General features: G+C 40.0%; 1 protein-coding gene across 2 annotated transcripts in view; it reads right to left on the bottom strand.

Annotated features, from left to right (window-relative positions):
* SKAP1 (src kinase associated phosphoprotein 1) overlaps positions 1 to 14206 on the bottom strand; it is a 304772-nt gene that overhangs the window by 48582 nt on the left and 241984 nt on the right. For both annotated transcript variants that reach the window (XM_070389735.1, XM_070389736.1), the window contains exon 5: positions 136 to 213. In XM_070389735.1, coding sequence (XP_070245836.1) covers positions 136 to 213 — 78 coding nt within the window. The remainder of the gene's footprint in view (positions 1 to 135; positions 214 to 14206) is intronic.

The following is a 14206-nucleotide window of genomic DNA, read 5'->3' as shown; positions in this document are numbered from 1 at the left end:
TTTTCCTTTCCTCTTGCCTTATACCTGCCTAGTATAGCACTGGGCACAGAGAATGCATTCCCTAGGCTGGCCCTCTTTTTCCTCATTTCCATTCTCTTCTTGGAATGTTCTGAGATCTGGGGGTCTAATCAGTACCTTTGCTTTTCTTCTCTAAGTATCCTTGCTTGATGATATTATCAAGCTCTTGAGCTCCTCTTTCGATGTCTTCCATTCCTAAAAGGAATAAGAGCAAAATGTTTTGTTGAAATCTGACAGAATTTTCATTGATTTGGGCTACTTGAGATAATCTACATTAATGAAAAGAGGCAGACGGGTTATTGCTTAAATATGATACAGAATAAAACAATCTCCAGGTGACTGGAGGGGAGTAAATTTTCTTTCTTTCTAACTATATCTAATGCTGAAACTGCTTAAAATGACTTAAACATAATATTAGTCTGTACAAGGGAGGTTGTTTAAATGTGCACTGATTGGTAAGAAAAGGACTCCAAAAACCTAAGAATTTGCTTAACTAAACACACACTCACCTTTTTCTAACAAACAGAAAGTCACCTTAGTAAATATATTTTTATTAAGTTCACACAAAGAAAGGCTATGCATAGCTGAACTTGGCAATAATTGCCAAATCCCGGTTTTGTCAATGTCAAGGGAAAAGTCTAGGAATGGTAGAAGCCTTTACACAGAGAAGATCTGGTCTGACATCAGTTTTTAATTGTATGCTGCTAACACTCTTGGCTTTCAATTAGCCTCATTAGGTACAAATTTATTGAGAAGTCAAGATCCTAATTTGTCTTCCACCACTAGGGTTTATACTCATTTTACAGAAGGGAGGGGTAAAGGTCAGAGACAAAGAGGAAGGAATTTAGTTCTCAAAAAAATAACAGCAAAAACAATTAAAAACTCTGTACTTCTTAATTAGGAGAAATGAAGGGAGTGGGCTAGCATAGTCCTAATATTCATTCTTTTTAGGTTCGGGGACTAAACTTTTTGCTTCTACGCTGTTTCCAGCTTAGTTTCAAAAATGTAGATCAGAAGAGCTCTTTCTTTTTTAGCTGAGTGCCTGACTCTTTTTGCTATTTGTTCTTATTTTCAACTTCTTGTTCATGGGCTGTTTCCATTTGTGTGTTTTGCAGTTAGCAAACTCCGTGGCTGCTATAAATCTCCTGGATGGGTCTCAGGGTGCACACATGAGATGAACAGCAGCAAAGGAAAGTTCATCTGTCTAGGATTCTTTCATTTCTCCCACCTTTCTGAAAATTCTAATGTCTCTTTGAAAATGCTCTCCAAGAAAAGAGAAGCAGATCATGCTGAGGGTGAGGACCTGGTGCAGCTAAGCAGGCCCTTGAAGGAGAACCTATCCTCTCTGCCTGCTGTCAAAAAATAAATTGCTCCTAGAGGCCTAAAAATTAAATGAAAGACACAAGGGATAAGAAAAACAAGGTCCTTTAAGCCTGGAGTTTCCATCTTTTCTTCCCACCATTTTTTTCCCCCTTTTTTTAAGGTCTTGTTAAACTTAGAGACACAATTTCTTGTTAAGGATGCCAAGAGTCTGAATCATAAAAGACATGTTAAACGTTCTATTAGAATTCAAACCTCCTTTTTTAATGCAAATCTAAATGCCATTTTATGGAACATCTATAATTATGAAAATGGGAAGACATTGCCTCGTGTTCGGGGAGAGTCTGTGAGTATGAATATTACATTAATGGGCCCACACCAGCTCACTGATCCTGCTGGCAGGAGCATAAAAAATGCTTGAGTGAAACTTTTATTTAGATGTTAAGACTCCAGGCCCCAGCGGGGTGACAGAGACAGTCCCTGTGAGTTGCCATCCGAGAGAGAGCTTGAATTGAATTACCCAGGGGGGAAGGAAGTAGTGATGAGCACTGCTTCGCTTATTTAATTTCATTTACTTTCAGTACATTATCAGCATGAGGCTTTTCTCTCCCCACCAACTGAAACCCAAGAATGCCACCACCAAGAAAACAAAGACATAATGCAGCAGAGATGTTTGAATTCAAAGTTACTAATTTTAGGAGACTAGGGACAGCACCAGAGAAGGCGATGGCACCCCACTCCAGTACTCTTGCCTGGAAAATCCCATGGACGGAGGAGCCTGGTGGGCTGCAGTCCATGGGGTCGCGAAGAGTCAGACACAACTGGGCGACTTCACTTTCACTTTTCGCGTTCATGCATTGGAGAAGGAAATGGCAACCCACTCCAGTATTCTTGCCTGGAGAGTCCCAGGGACGGGGGAGCCTGGTGGGCTGCTGTCTATGGGGTCACACAGGGTCGGACACGACTGAAGCGACTTAGCAGCAGCAGCAGGGACAGCACCATCACTGCCTTCTTACCTTAAAAGTCACGCTTGGTTTGCTAAAATTGGGCACTGAATGAGTTGCTGAATTTCCTCTCTTGGTCATCTATCAACAAGATTCTGAAGAGGAAGAGAGCTGGAAATACAGTATTTTATATGCTGTGTTTTTGTTAAGATGTGTATGTTGCTTTCTTATTAGAGGGAATCTGTACTGATGAACTCTCTTGCCTGCATTCCCTTATGGGCAGTGGAAAAAAATGGGATTATAGGTGAAGTTTGGAATGGCTAGGGAAAAAAATCAGATCAAATCAATTTTTATTCTGTTGATTGTCTTCTATGTCTAAGGCACTCTGTGATGACTGCAATAACAGAATTGTTCTCAATGTAAAGTTGACTCTGAGCCCAATCTTATTACCTCCACAATCTATTAGATAAACCCAGATGGGATCCAGATCAATCTCAATCCAAGGTGAGAAGCCACTGTGGCAATCAAGTTCTCTCCCCTTTCAGTGTCAGCTCAGGGTCTCACTGATCAAGAACTGGTGGTCCTGAGGATATACACATTAACTCCCATCCTCTGTGATGAGGCTGGAAGAGCCTTGTATGTCTGAATTCACAGGTGAACCGATATGCAGAGTTACTTAACATGTAATAGAAAGTATGTAGATGTTTTACGGGATGGTAATAAAAATATCATTTTTATTATCATAAAAATGGAAGGAAGAAGCCACAAACAGTTGCATGAGTTGCTATTTTAAGGCAAAAACATTTAAGTATATAATTTTTTTTTTTAATCAAGGCTTTTTGTCCATTACCTAAAAAAGATATCACCACCTTGATGGAAAACAAAAGAAATGATTTAGATTTATTGGGAATAAATTGCTCTTTGGATAAACCTAGGGGTGTATCACATTATATCAGCACAAAACAGAATTGCATTAGTGTCATAATCTCTCTCTCCTACTGCACTTAACTAAATCTCTCAGAATAGCCCATATAAAGAAAAGATTCACTTAGCTGAAGGATGTGGGGCCATAAAGATAAGATCAACAGAGAAGAGTGTTACCCAGAAGTGATGGCCACCCAACTTTCATGACAGATGAAGATAAAAGAAATTCTCAGACATCTTTCTTTCCCCATCCAGATTCCTGTAAACCCTGTATCCCACCCATACCACCTCTGCAGAGTAGAAGTCCATCTCTCAGCACTAAGCATGACTCCTTAGTTAGCCACGCACAGCAACAACAATGGGGGCCCTTTGGAGTGTGATACATTTCCATAAAGTAGTCAATAAAAAAGACACGGGAGCTTATGTGAGTCACGGCCTATTTAATCAGCCGCATTCTAGCCCACTGAGAAAAGAGAATTGGAGAAATCAGTTGGCAATACCACAGCACAAGGCTAATAGCACAGAGGCCGCACAATTTCTATTGCAAAAAGGTTGCAGCAAAAAACAGTAGCCACAAACTTTCATTATAGGTACTGGCCTGGTCTCTTGCCCAATCAACCTGAAATGAAAATCAATGATTTAAAAAATTCCATCTTTTGTTCAACATTTTCCTCTCCCTAAACTGGACTTCTATCTTCTCCTTTCCTTTTAATCCAAGTTCTTTTCAATTGTTTGAAAAAGAGACCAGGCCAACTCCATCCTGGAGACAGATAGCTCCCTGGGGTGAATTTCAGGCAGGATGAAGTTCCAGTTTCTTTCATTAAAGTACCCATGATATAGGACCTGGGATTTTGGGGGATGAGGTTGGATAAAATCTAAAATTTGAAGGTTGGGAATGGTCAAGTTCCATTTGTGATTCCAATTCTCACAGATCACTGGTGTGTGTGTGCATTTGCAAAATGACAGATATATACTTCACAGTGTCTCAAATGGACAAAATCAAAGGGGATATGGCAGGTAGGGTGGGAGGTATAGTAGTCTCCTGTCTGGTTGTTGTTAATCTCCAGCATCACTTTGCAGACAAAGGTCTGTATAGTCAAACCTATGGTTTTTTCAGTAGTCACATATGGATATGAGAGTTGAACCATAAAGAAGGCTGAGCACCAAAGAATCGATGCTTTTGAACTGTGGTGTTGGAGAAGACTCTTGAGAGTCCCTTGGACAGCAAGATCAAACCAGCAATCTTAAAGGAAATCAACCCTGAATATACATTGGAAGGACTGATGCTGATGCTGAAATTCCAATACTTTGGCCATCTGAGGTGAAGAGCCAACTTATTGGGAAAGACCCTGGTACTGGGAACGATTGAGGGCCAGAGGAAAAGGGGGCGACAGAGGATGAGATGGTTATCAACTCAATGGACATGAGTTTGAGCCAACTCCGGGACACAGTGAAAGACAGGGAAGCCTGGCATGCTGCAGTCCATGGGGTTGCAAAGAGTTGGACATGACTGAGCGACTGAATAATCTGTTGGTTAAATCCTCTCCTTTGTTTTAGGTTTCTGAGTCCTTCTTTAACAAGTTCATTACTATTTTTCTTAGCTTCTTGCATTTCTGGATTACTTTTTGCCTTTTTTCTCAATTTTCAGGAACCAGTCAATAAATGACAGTTTGAGGTGTCTGGCAGGAAGTGTTCATCTTCTACACATGAAACAGGGACAATGCTTTCAATGATTCTTCCTTCATTAGTCCCTTAGGACAGGCTTACATAATCTGGTTCCATTCAATATCCACTTGAGTTTACATTTATTTCTCACAGTTTTCAGTCTTTGTGCTTTGCTTATTAAGGAATATATACTAACACATGTAAGGTGAAAAATTCTAAGCCATTAATAATAATAGACTTAGGACCTAAAAGTTTCAAAGACACGGAAGCCTTTACTCTCATGGAGAAATAAATTGGATAGGAGATGAAAGGAAGGGATTGAACACAAAGTACTTAACCAAGTTCTTCAACAAACTCTGACATAAGAAACTAAGAAACAAAATAAGTGCAATTGGAGCTAGACTGAAGGATGTCAGAGAATGGTAGAAATCACACATATAGTTAAAACCAATGCAGGAGACAAATATTCAGGAGATCTTGATGGACCCTTGTTTCCCTTCCAGTATTTTAAGGTCTTTAAAAAAAATCTGTTAATCCAGGTAACAGACCAAACTGTGTAAAAATCTGTGGAAGAAATTTGTTACACTGAGGATACAGAAAATTCTTGGTAGAGTCTAGGCTGGAAGTGCTAAGAAGAAAATAGATAATTGATGTATAAAATTATTAAAACTAATACATTTTAATAAAAATGTTTTTAAAAAACCTAACAGGTCTTAACCTGCATTTTCTCAAGCATTTTCACATTTAATTTGAGCTCCATAGCATCCCTGTGAAGTCTGTATTACTGCCATTTCCACTTTATAGACTAGGAAATAGGCTTACTGAAATTACGGGGCTTGCTGAAGGCTGCTCAGCTAGAAAAGCCCCAGCGCTTTCCACCACCCTGAGTTTCAGCTGAGGAGACACATTCAGAAGTAGCTGAGGAAAGAAAGGGTCTTCCCACCTCACTTGCCCACAAGAGACCTCATTTAAACATGGAAAATGTGGGACTTCCCTAGTGGTCCAGTGGGTAAGACTCCAACGCAGAGGGCACAGGCTTGATCCCTGGTTGGGGAACTAAGATCTCACATGCTGCAGGGTACAGCCAAAAAAAATACAGAAAAAGAAACAGACACAATGTGCGGTTATTCCAAGACTTTAATATCAAAAAATTACTTTAAGGTCCTATATTTCTCATTTACTTTGTAAGGTACTAGATGACTAATCTATACAATTGTTTTTAGGGCAAGTCTGTGTGAAATTCAAGAGATCAACAGATATGTCGAACAAAAATGAAAGAAAAAGAATGCAATAAAAGGACACAAGGAAAAGAAAATGCAAGGGAAAGAAACCTGGAGCTCTCAAACAGTGCTGCTTGAACACCAAGATTTGAAAGGCCTCTCTGACACAAGAGAAGAAGGAAAAGGAAGCCTGGTCCACTGTGGGGCTCATGCAGGAATCTTGGACATGATTCATGTACTCTTTAAGGAAGAAATCTTGGTTTAAAAAGAAGCAAGATTTTTAAGTCAAATATCCAAATTGGTTTCTTTTCATAAACCGTCCATTAATAACGTCAAACTCGTTTGTTGTTTAGTCGCTAAGTCATGTCTGACTCTCTTGTGACCCCATGGACTATAGCCTGCCAGGTTCCTCTGTCCATTGTATTTCCCAGGCAAGAATACTGGAGTGGGTTGTCATTTCCTTCTTCAGGGGATCTTCCCAACCAGAGATCAAACCTGCATCTCCTGCACTGGCAGGCGGATTCATTACCACTGAGCCACCAGGGAAGCCCCAATGCCAAGCTATAAGGTAACATACAGAAACAATTAATGTTCATGGCATATGAAGAAACTTCTTGTTTCCACAAAAAGGCACTACACTAATTACCACAGATGCCTGTGGTTTTCAGGGATGTTCCTCTTCCATGTCTACTTTCAGTTGGATTTTACTTACAAGAAGTGAAAGTTTTGGGAAAAAAGGCCTTCCAACTCTAAGTATGATAACTTCAATGCACCAGTTCTAGCATCTAAATAAATGGGAATAAACAACAGCATCCAGTAAGTAAATAGTTCATCTAATTCAATTTAATAAAACTAATTCAATATAATAATTTATTAATTCTCAATCCTGGTATTAGGACACCAGGGCATCTTTTGATCAGTTGAAGATATTGATAGAAATGGCAGAGATTTTGAGTAATTCACTTTAAGAATAAGAATGGATTCAAAACTTTTCTATAATAATACCATCATTTACATTCAATATGCTTTCTTAAAGGAAAAGTCAATTAAAAATGACTTATAGTGTATTTTATTTATGCCACAGTCGATGGTGATTAAACACATTTGATGTAGTATTATAATCATGGCAATCAAGAACTCCAACAGAGCTTTATTTCCTTGAAAAAAAAATTGTGTTTCTTCAAAATCATGGGTTCTTATGAAAGTGGGTTGGACATATAAATGTTGGTGGTCATGTGCTATGGGAAAAAAGATTGAGAATTCATGTAATCACCACAGAAATGGTTTAAACTCAGGAAGCCTCTTGTGTCTTCTGATTTTATTAATAACATGTATCTATAACTTGGGGCTTCCCTGGTGGCTCAGATGGTAAAGAATCTGTCTGCAATGCAGGAGACCTGGGTTCGATCCCTGGGTCAGGAAGATCCCCTGGAGAAGGGAACAGCTACCCACCCCAGTATTCATGCCTGGAGAATTCCATGGACAGAGAGGAGCCTGGAGGGCTACAGTCCATGGGGTCACAAAAAGTTGGACACGACTGAGTGACTAACACTTTAATTTAGTACCTTTAGCTTTATTTTTAATCCTAAGAATCCATCCTTAATACTGAGCCACAGAGATCCAAATGACCTGAATTCCTTTTAGCAGCCAAACCACAGTAAGTGGCAGCAGGATAAAGTGAGAATCCTGACCCAAACCCAGACAGTGATGCTTCAAATGGCTTTGAGATTCTAAGACCTTAGTTACTAAGAAATCCTCTCTAAGGAGAGGATTTCAAATGCCAAATTGTATATATATATTTTTTAACAAATCTTGAAGGATCACTGTATTCTCATCTCATCTTGAGACAGGCCACTTTTATACATGTGTTACTTGAGAGTGTTTATCTTTAAAAATGAATGACAAAATACTATTTTCAAATATATTTACTTACTTCTCTACTGGATTATGATAAGAACAGGGAGAAAAGGGAAGAAAAAGAGCCCTCCCTGGGTTTGGGGTCACTTTTCAACTGGTTTAACTTCTACCTGTCCACCATACTGTGGCCAGAAATCATCTTCCTGAAACATATATCTGGCCCTGTCACACTCCTGTTTACAGCCTTTAATGGTTCTCCCTAGCCTGTAGGAGGAAACTCAAACTCTCCATCTCTTCAAAAACTTTAAAACTTGGTCTCACCCTATCTTCCAGTTTCATTTTGTCCCAACCCCTTATCCTTCCTAATACTCCAAACAATAAGTGACAGGCTTTGCCTTCTGGAATAGGGCATGTATTTTATACTGCCAGGCCTTGGCTCGTGCTGTTTTTCTTGGTTGGGAATTTCAATCTCTATCACCATTTTCTGAGGAGGGAGTGCTCCTTTAAGACTTAATTCAAATGTCACATCCCTTCTGAATCTTTCTCTCTCTCTCCAAATAGAATTATATCCTCTCTTTTCTCTGCTCTAATACCATTTTCTATCAGGTACTATTATAGCACAGTCTTGGTTCCCAGAGACCCTAAACCTTTCCCCTAACACTCTCCATTCTTGTCTCTTTGCGTAGATGTACATAAGACCTTAGTTACTATGTAAAACTGCTAAAAGCCTGAATGAAGAAATAGAAAAGGGACTTCCCAGGAAAAAGAATGTAGCGGGGGATCTGGGTAGAAGGCAATAGGGAGGATGGCCTAAAAAGGGAAGGGGGGTAAAAATAGATCTTGCATTCAGAGGGAGACAGAGAGCACTTTGAAAAAAATTAAATGAACAAAATATCATAGTGCCTGGATTGACATGAGGGAACAAAGAAGGATCCAATATAGCTGTGCCCCAAGGAGATGGGCCAGTGTTTGCACCCCAAGTGTCTAGGTAAGGAGAGTAAGAATTATTGATAGATTGAGGCAGAGCTGGAACGGCTGAGACCCATCACAGGGCAGGGCTGTACTGTAATTGTTGAACTGATGTGGGATAAAGAATAATCCTTCCCTATAATACACTCATTAAACTCCAAGGAGTTTGGTGCTAATTATTTAACTTCCTGAAGCCTAAAGAAAACCTGCAGTGGGAAGTCAGGTCCCTTTCATAGAGGGCAGTTTGATTCATTAGTCATATACCTGTTTCTCTCTGTATCCTCAAGGGTCTTGCACACACAGTAGGTGCCCAATAAATGTTTGTTAAACTGAATTGAAACCACTTCCAGCCTTATGGGACTTGTGGTCTAAGAAGGCAATATGGGAGTGAATATTTGTTAGATAATTCCAGTTGAGCTATTTCAAATCTTGAAAGTTGAAAGATGATGCTGTGAAAGTGCTGCACTCAATATGCCAGCAAATTTGGAAAATTCAGCAGTGGCCACAGGACTGGAAAAGGTCAGTTTTCATTCCAATCCCAAAGAAAGGCAATGCCAAAGAATGCTCAAACTACCGCACAATTGCACTCATCTCACACGCTAGTAAAGTAATGCTCAAAATTCTCCAAGCCAGGCTTCAGCAATACGTGAACTGTGAACTTCCAGATGTTCAAGCTGGTTTTAGAAAAGGCAGAGGAACCAGAGATCAAATTGCCAACATCCGCTGGATCATCGAAAAAGCAAGAGAGTTCCAGAAAAATATTTATTTCTGCTTTATTGACTATGCCAAAGCCTTTGACTGTGTGGATCACAATAAACTGTGAAAAATTCTGAAAGAGATGGGAATACCAGACCACCTGACCTGCCTCTTGAGAAACCTATATGCAGGTCAGGAAGCAACAGTTAGAACTGGACATGGAACAACAGACTGGTTCCGAATAGGAAAAGGAGTATGTCAAGGCTGTATATTGTCACCCTGCTTCTTTAATTTATATGCAGAGTACATCATGAGAAACACTGGGCTGGATGAAGCACAAGCTGGAATCAAGATTGCCAGGAGAAATATCAGTAACCTCAGATATGCAGATGACACCACCTTATGGCAGAAAGTGAAGAGGAACTCAAAAGTCTCTTGATGAAAGTGAAAGAGGAGAGTGAAAAAGTTGGCTTAAAGCTCAACATTCAGAAAACTAAGATCATGGCATCCGGTCCCATCACTTCATGGGAAATAGATGGGGAAAGAGTGGAAACAGTGTCAGACTTTATTTTTTTGGGCTCCAAAATCAGTGCAGATGGTGATTGCAGCCATGAAATTAAAAGATGCTTACTCCTTGGAAGGAAAGTTATGACCAACCTAGATAGCATGTTGAAAGGCAGAGACATTACTTTGTCACAAAAGGTCCGTCTAGTCAAGGCTATGGTTTTTCCAGTGGTCATGTATGAATGTGGAAGTTGGACTATAAAGAAAGCTAAGTGCTGAAGAATTGATGTTTTTGAACTGTGGTGTTGGAGAAGACTCTTGAGAGTCCCTTGGACTGCAAGGAGATCCAACCAGTCCATCCTAAAGGAGATCAGTCCTGGGTGTTAATTGGAAGGACTGATGCTGAAGCTAACACTCCAATACTTTGGCCACTTCATGCGAAGAGTTGACTCATTGGAAAAGACCCTGATGCTGGGAGGGATTGGAGACAGGAGGAGAAGGGGACGACAGAGGATGAGATGGCTGGATGGCATCACTGACTCGACGGACATGAGTTTGAGTGAACTCCAGTAGTTGGTGATGGACAGGGAGGCCTGGCGTGCTGTGATTCATGGGGTTGCAGAGTCGGACATGACTGAGCGACTGAACTGAACTGAACTGAACTGACATCACTTCCACCTAAGCCACAAACAGTAACTTTTGTTCTGCCATATAGTCACTATTTTAATTTTAGGGTTGGTACTATGAAATAAGAAAGTAAAAAAGGGAAAGAAAGGAAGCTTTAGCCAAGAAAGCCAGGAGAAAGTAGTGGGTGAAGAAGTCAAGAGGAATCACAGTGCTAAGATTGACGGGAGGACGGATAAAGAGAATTTGGGGGGAAAAATTAGGAAAAAATACCATGAACCTCAACTGGAGAAAACGAAATCTCCCAGCTGATTGCATAGCCTCATTGAGATACCAGTTCTTTTTACCTCAGAAGTTATTTATCTTCAGGAAAGCATCAAAGGATGTGTACAGAGAAAGTCATAATGGACAAAGATGGAGCCAACCACAACAACTTAACAAACGGATAACTGAATATACTTCAGAAAACAGCTATTGATGGCAATTTCTGAGCTGCAGGCCTTGAGTGGCTGAGAACTTGGCCCTTTCTTTCCCAAGTTTTGTTCTTTTATTTCCCTGAAAATTTTATTTTCTCTTTGAACATCACAAGTGTATTTGTTTGCATCCTGTACACAAACATTCTGTGTGTGCCTGATCACTTGACACTGCTGATGGTGAAAGCTGCATGGGGATTAGTATACTAGAATCCTGGAATCTTTATTTTAGTTATTCTCCAAACCAACAATTTCAGGGAGGAATCCAATAATAGTAATTTTGCCTTCTCCATGTCTCTCTAGTGAAAAACATTCAGATATCATCAGAGCACTGCACTGAGAAAACTTTTAAAGCAAACAAAGCAGAAAATAAAAAAGAAGACTCAGGAACTAATTATCATGATTCTCTGGGGGTATTTCAGGGTGGGTGATCTAATGAGAACTCTCATACCCCATCATGAAGAACTTGATGGGAACGCAGTAATCTCCGCAACGTGGCTTTGACCTGGGATGCATCAGCTGCTGGACAAAGGGCCACTCCCAAGCCACACCTCGCTCCCAGCCAGCTCCCTGGGTGTCTCTGTGCAACCATATGGGATTGATGACAGAAAAATGATGGCTGCAATAAGGAACCTTGAGGACAAAAATCACCGCCTTTTCTTTTAAGTTATACATATGAGATTTAAGATCTTTTTTGGTTCTTCTGTTTCATCTGACACAACTCAAGCAAGTTTGAAGTAAGTTGAACTTTGCAAGGAAAAAAATTAGGGAGGGGAAAATGAGGGTGATGTTGCTAGACCCAAAAGTTTCCAACCAAATCACCAAGTCTGTAATTGCAAAATAAAAACACTAAATCTCAATATCTATTTGCACAGCTCATTAACTAAGGGCTCACACTCAGCAAATGGGAAAAAAATAAAGGAAAAAACCTTCAGTACCAAATACATTTGGAAAGTTACTGTGGAGACCTGTCTTTCCCTAGGATCTAAATTAGGCTGTTGTCAGATGCATCCGTCTGTCTGTCTTTACTGTTTATGTGGGAAGCAGCAAGTTGGGATGAGGCAAAGCATCTTTTGTCAGACTGTGCTGGAGAGAAAAAGAGAACATTCCTTTCTCCACTGAGTATTCTGAACGTTACAGCAGGCGCTCGACCTGCTTTGCTACTGGGACAACGTGATTTACAATGTGAAAAGGGAAAACCTAAATCACCAAGTAATGAAAACATTAAAGTTAATGCATCACAAGTGAGGAATTTATTACCATTAACTCCAATAAACAGTTATAAAACACTTGTCCTTTCCTGTCCGTGTGCAGGGACACAGACACTGGACTTCATTAAGCTCAACTTTCTTTTCTTCTTCACTAGACCGGTCATGTGTGTTTGAACCAACCACCATTTATTGTTAAGTGGACTGGTTCATTTTCCAGGACTGTAGAAAGCTGAAGGCACATCCATTTTGCTTCACGGTGCTTGGTATAGACGGATGAAATAGCGAAGTTTAGAAGACATGCTGCTCGGTATGGCTATATGAGTTTATTTAAAACTCCCTAAAATGTATGTCCGATAAAAACAGAGTAACTCTTCCAAGCAGCCTTTCTCAGAGGCAGGTATATAAGTAATAATGCCGGGCGAGGAGGGTGGCATATTGGATGCCAATGCATGTCAGGTACATTTAGCTGAATAATTTTTCCCTTGTTATTGTTTGGTATAGCACCTTAGAAACCCAAGATGGAAACCCATTTCCTTCCAACATCTTTCTCTGTCACAGGGGCATACCAGTTTATTACCTTCAGGTTGTTCATGAACAAAAGAGGCTGCACATATTGGATGGCTAAGGTAGATTGGTTCTGGAATCATTTATTTTAGAGGAAAAAAAGAACTACAGTGTCTTTTTGGAAAGCCACCTCTAATCATGGAATTGCCTGAGTGTTACAAAGCAGATGGGAGGCAGCATGAAATTCAGGCTTCCCTGACCAGTTATAATAGTAATGATGATAATACTAATGCTTCACATTTGGATAGCCCTTTATTTAGTGTTTGTAAAGTGCTTTCCTTAACAACATCTCTTTGATTCTGATACAGATAGAATGGCCTCAATAGTCTAGCCTTTAGGAGTTGAAACTGAAGCTCAGAAAGGGTAGAAGACTCTCACGCAGCTGGAAGGAAACAGAATCAATACACAAATTCAGTGTTTTTTTAAGCTCTGAATCTAGTACTTTTGGGGTTATATTATGCTATGACAAACATTGTATGTAATGAATAATGCTATAGTCATAACTATAATGTAGTCAAGATAAAGAGTGTTTTAATTCTAGATTTCTCAGCCCAAATGGTTTTTAGGAACCCTCTCTGTTAAACATGGCTACATTATTGGTACTGCAGGATGGAGCCTTGGAATTTGTCCAGGATGTCCAGCTTTGAAATGAGGTCTGATTTTTGCCATTACCAGAAAAAGGCAGGTACTTGGATGGCTCTCCTGTTGGGTCTCCCATGGGCCAAACTATGTAGAACATATGAAAGAAAGGACTAGAGAGGCTCTGATGCAGAATCTGAGCTGGGTATTCTGCATTGCCAGCACCAAGATTTCCATAAGTAAGACCAATTGCTAAAAAGTAGTATACTTTAAGGAGGCAGTAATCACTATTTTAGCATTTCCATAAGGTACCCTAAAGCAGAACTCCTAGATGTAGGGGTTACAGGTCTCATCAGAAGTGATGGAGCAAATAGCCCTGCCACTCATTTTGCACACAGGGAAATGAAAGCCCAGCCAGCTGTGATGCCATTATGTGACTCACTCAATGATGCCATTATGTGACATCATCCAAGGCAATGTGACTAATTTGTTGTAGAGTTGAGAAGACAAATGGAGTTTTCTGACTCCAATTCAGCATCATATCATTCTTTCACTCCCACAGTCAGGAAATGATCCTTCTCTAACCCTCATTTGATACATAGTACAGCAGAAAGTGGTAAGCCATCCTGAAAACAGGT

This window comes from Bos mutus, chromosome 19, assembly GCF_027580195.1.
Source record: "Bos mutus isolate GX-2022 chromosome 19, NWIPB_WYAK_1.1, whole genome shotgun sequence".
NCBI lineage: Eukaryota > Metazoa > Chordata > Mammalia > Artiodactyla > Bovidae > Bos > Bos mutus.
Note: the sequence above shows the minus strand (reverse complement) of the source record. Positions and strands in the feature narration are given on the sequence as shown.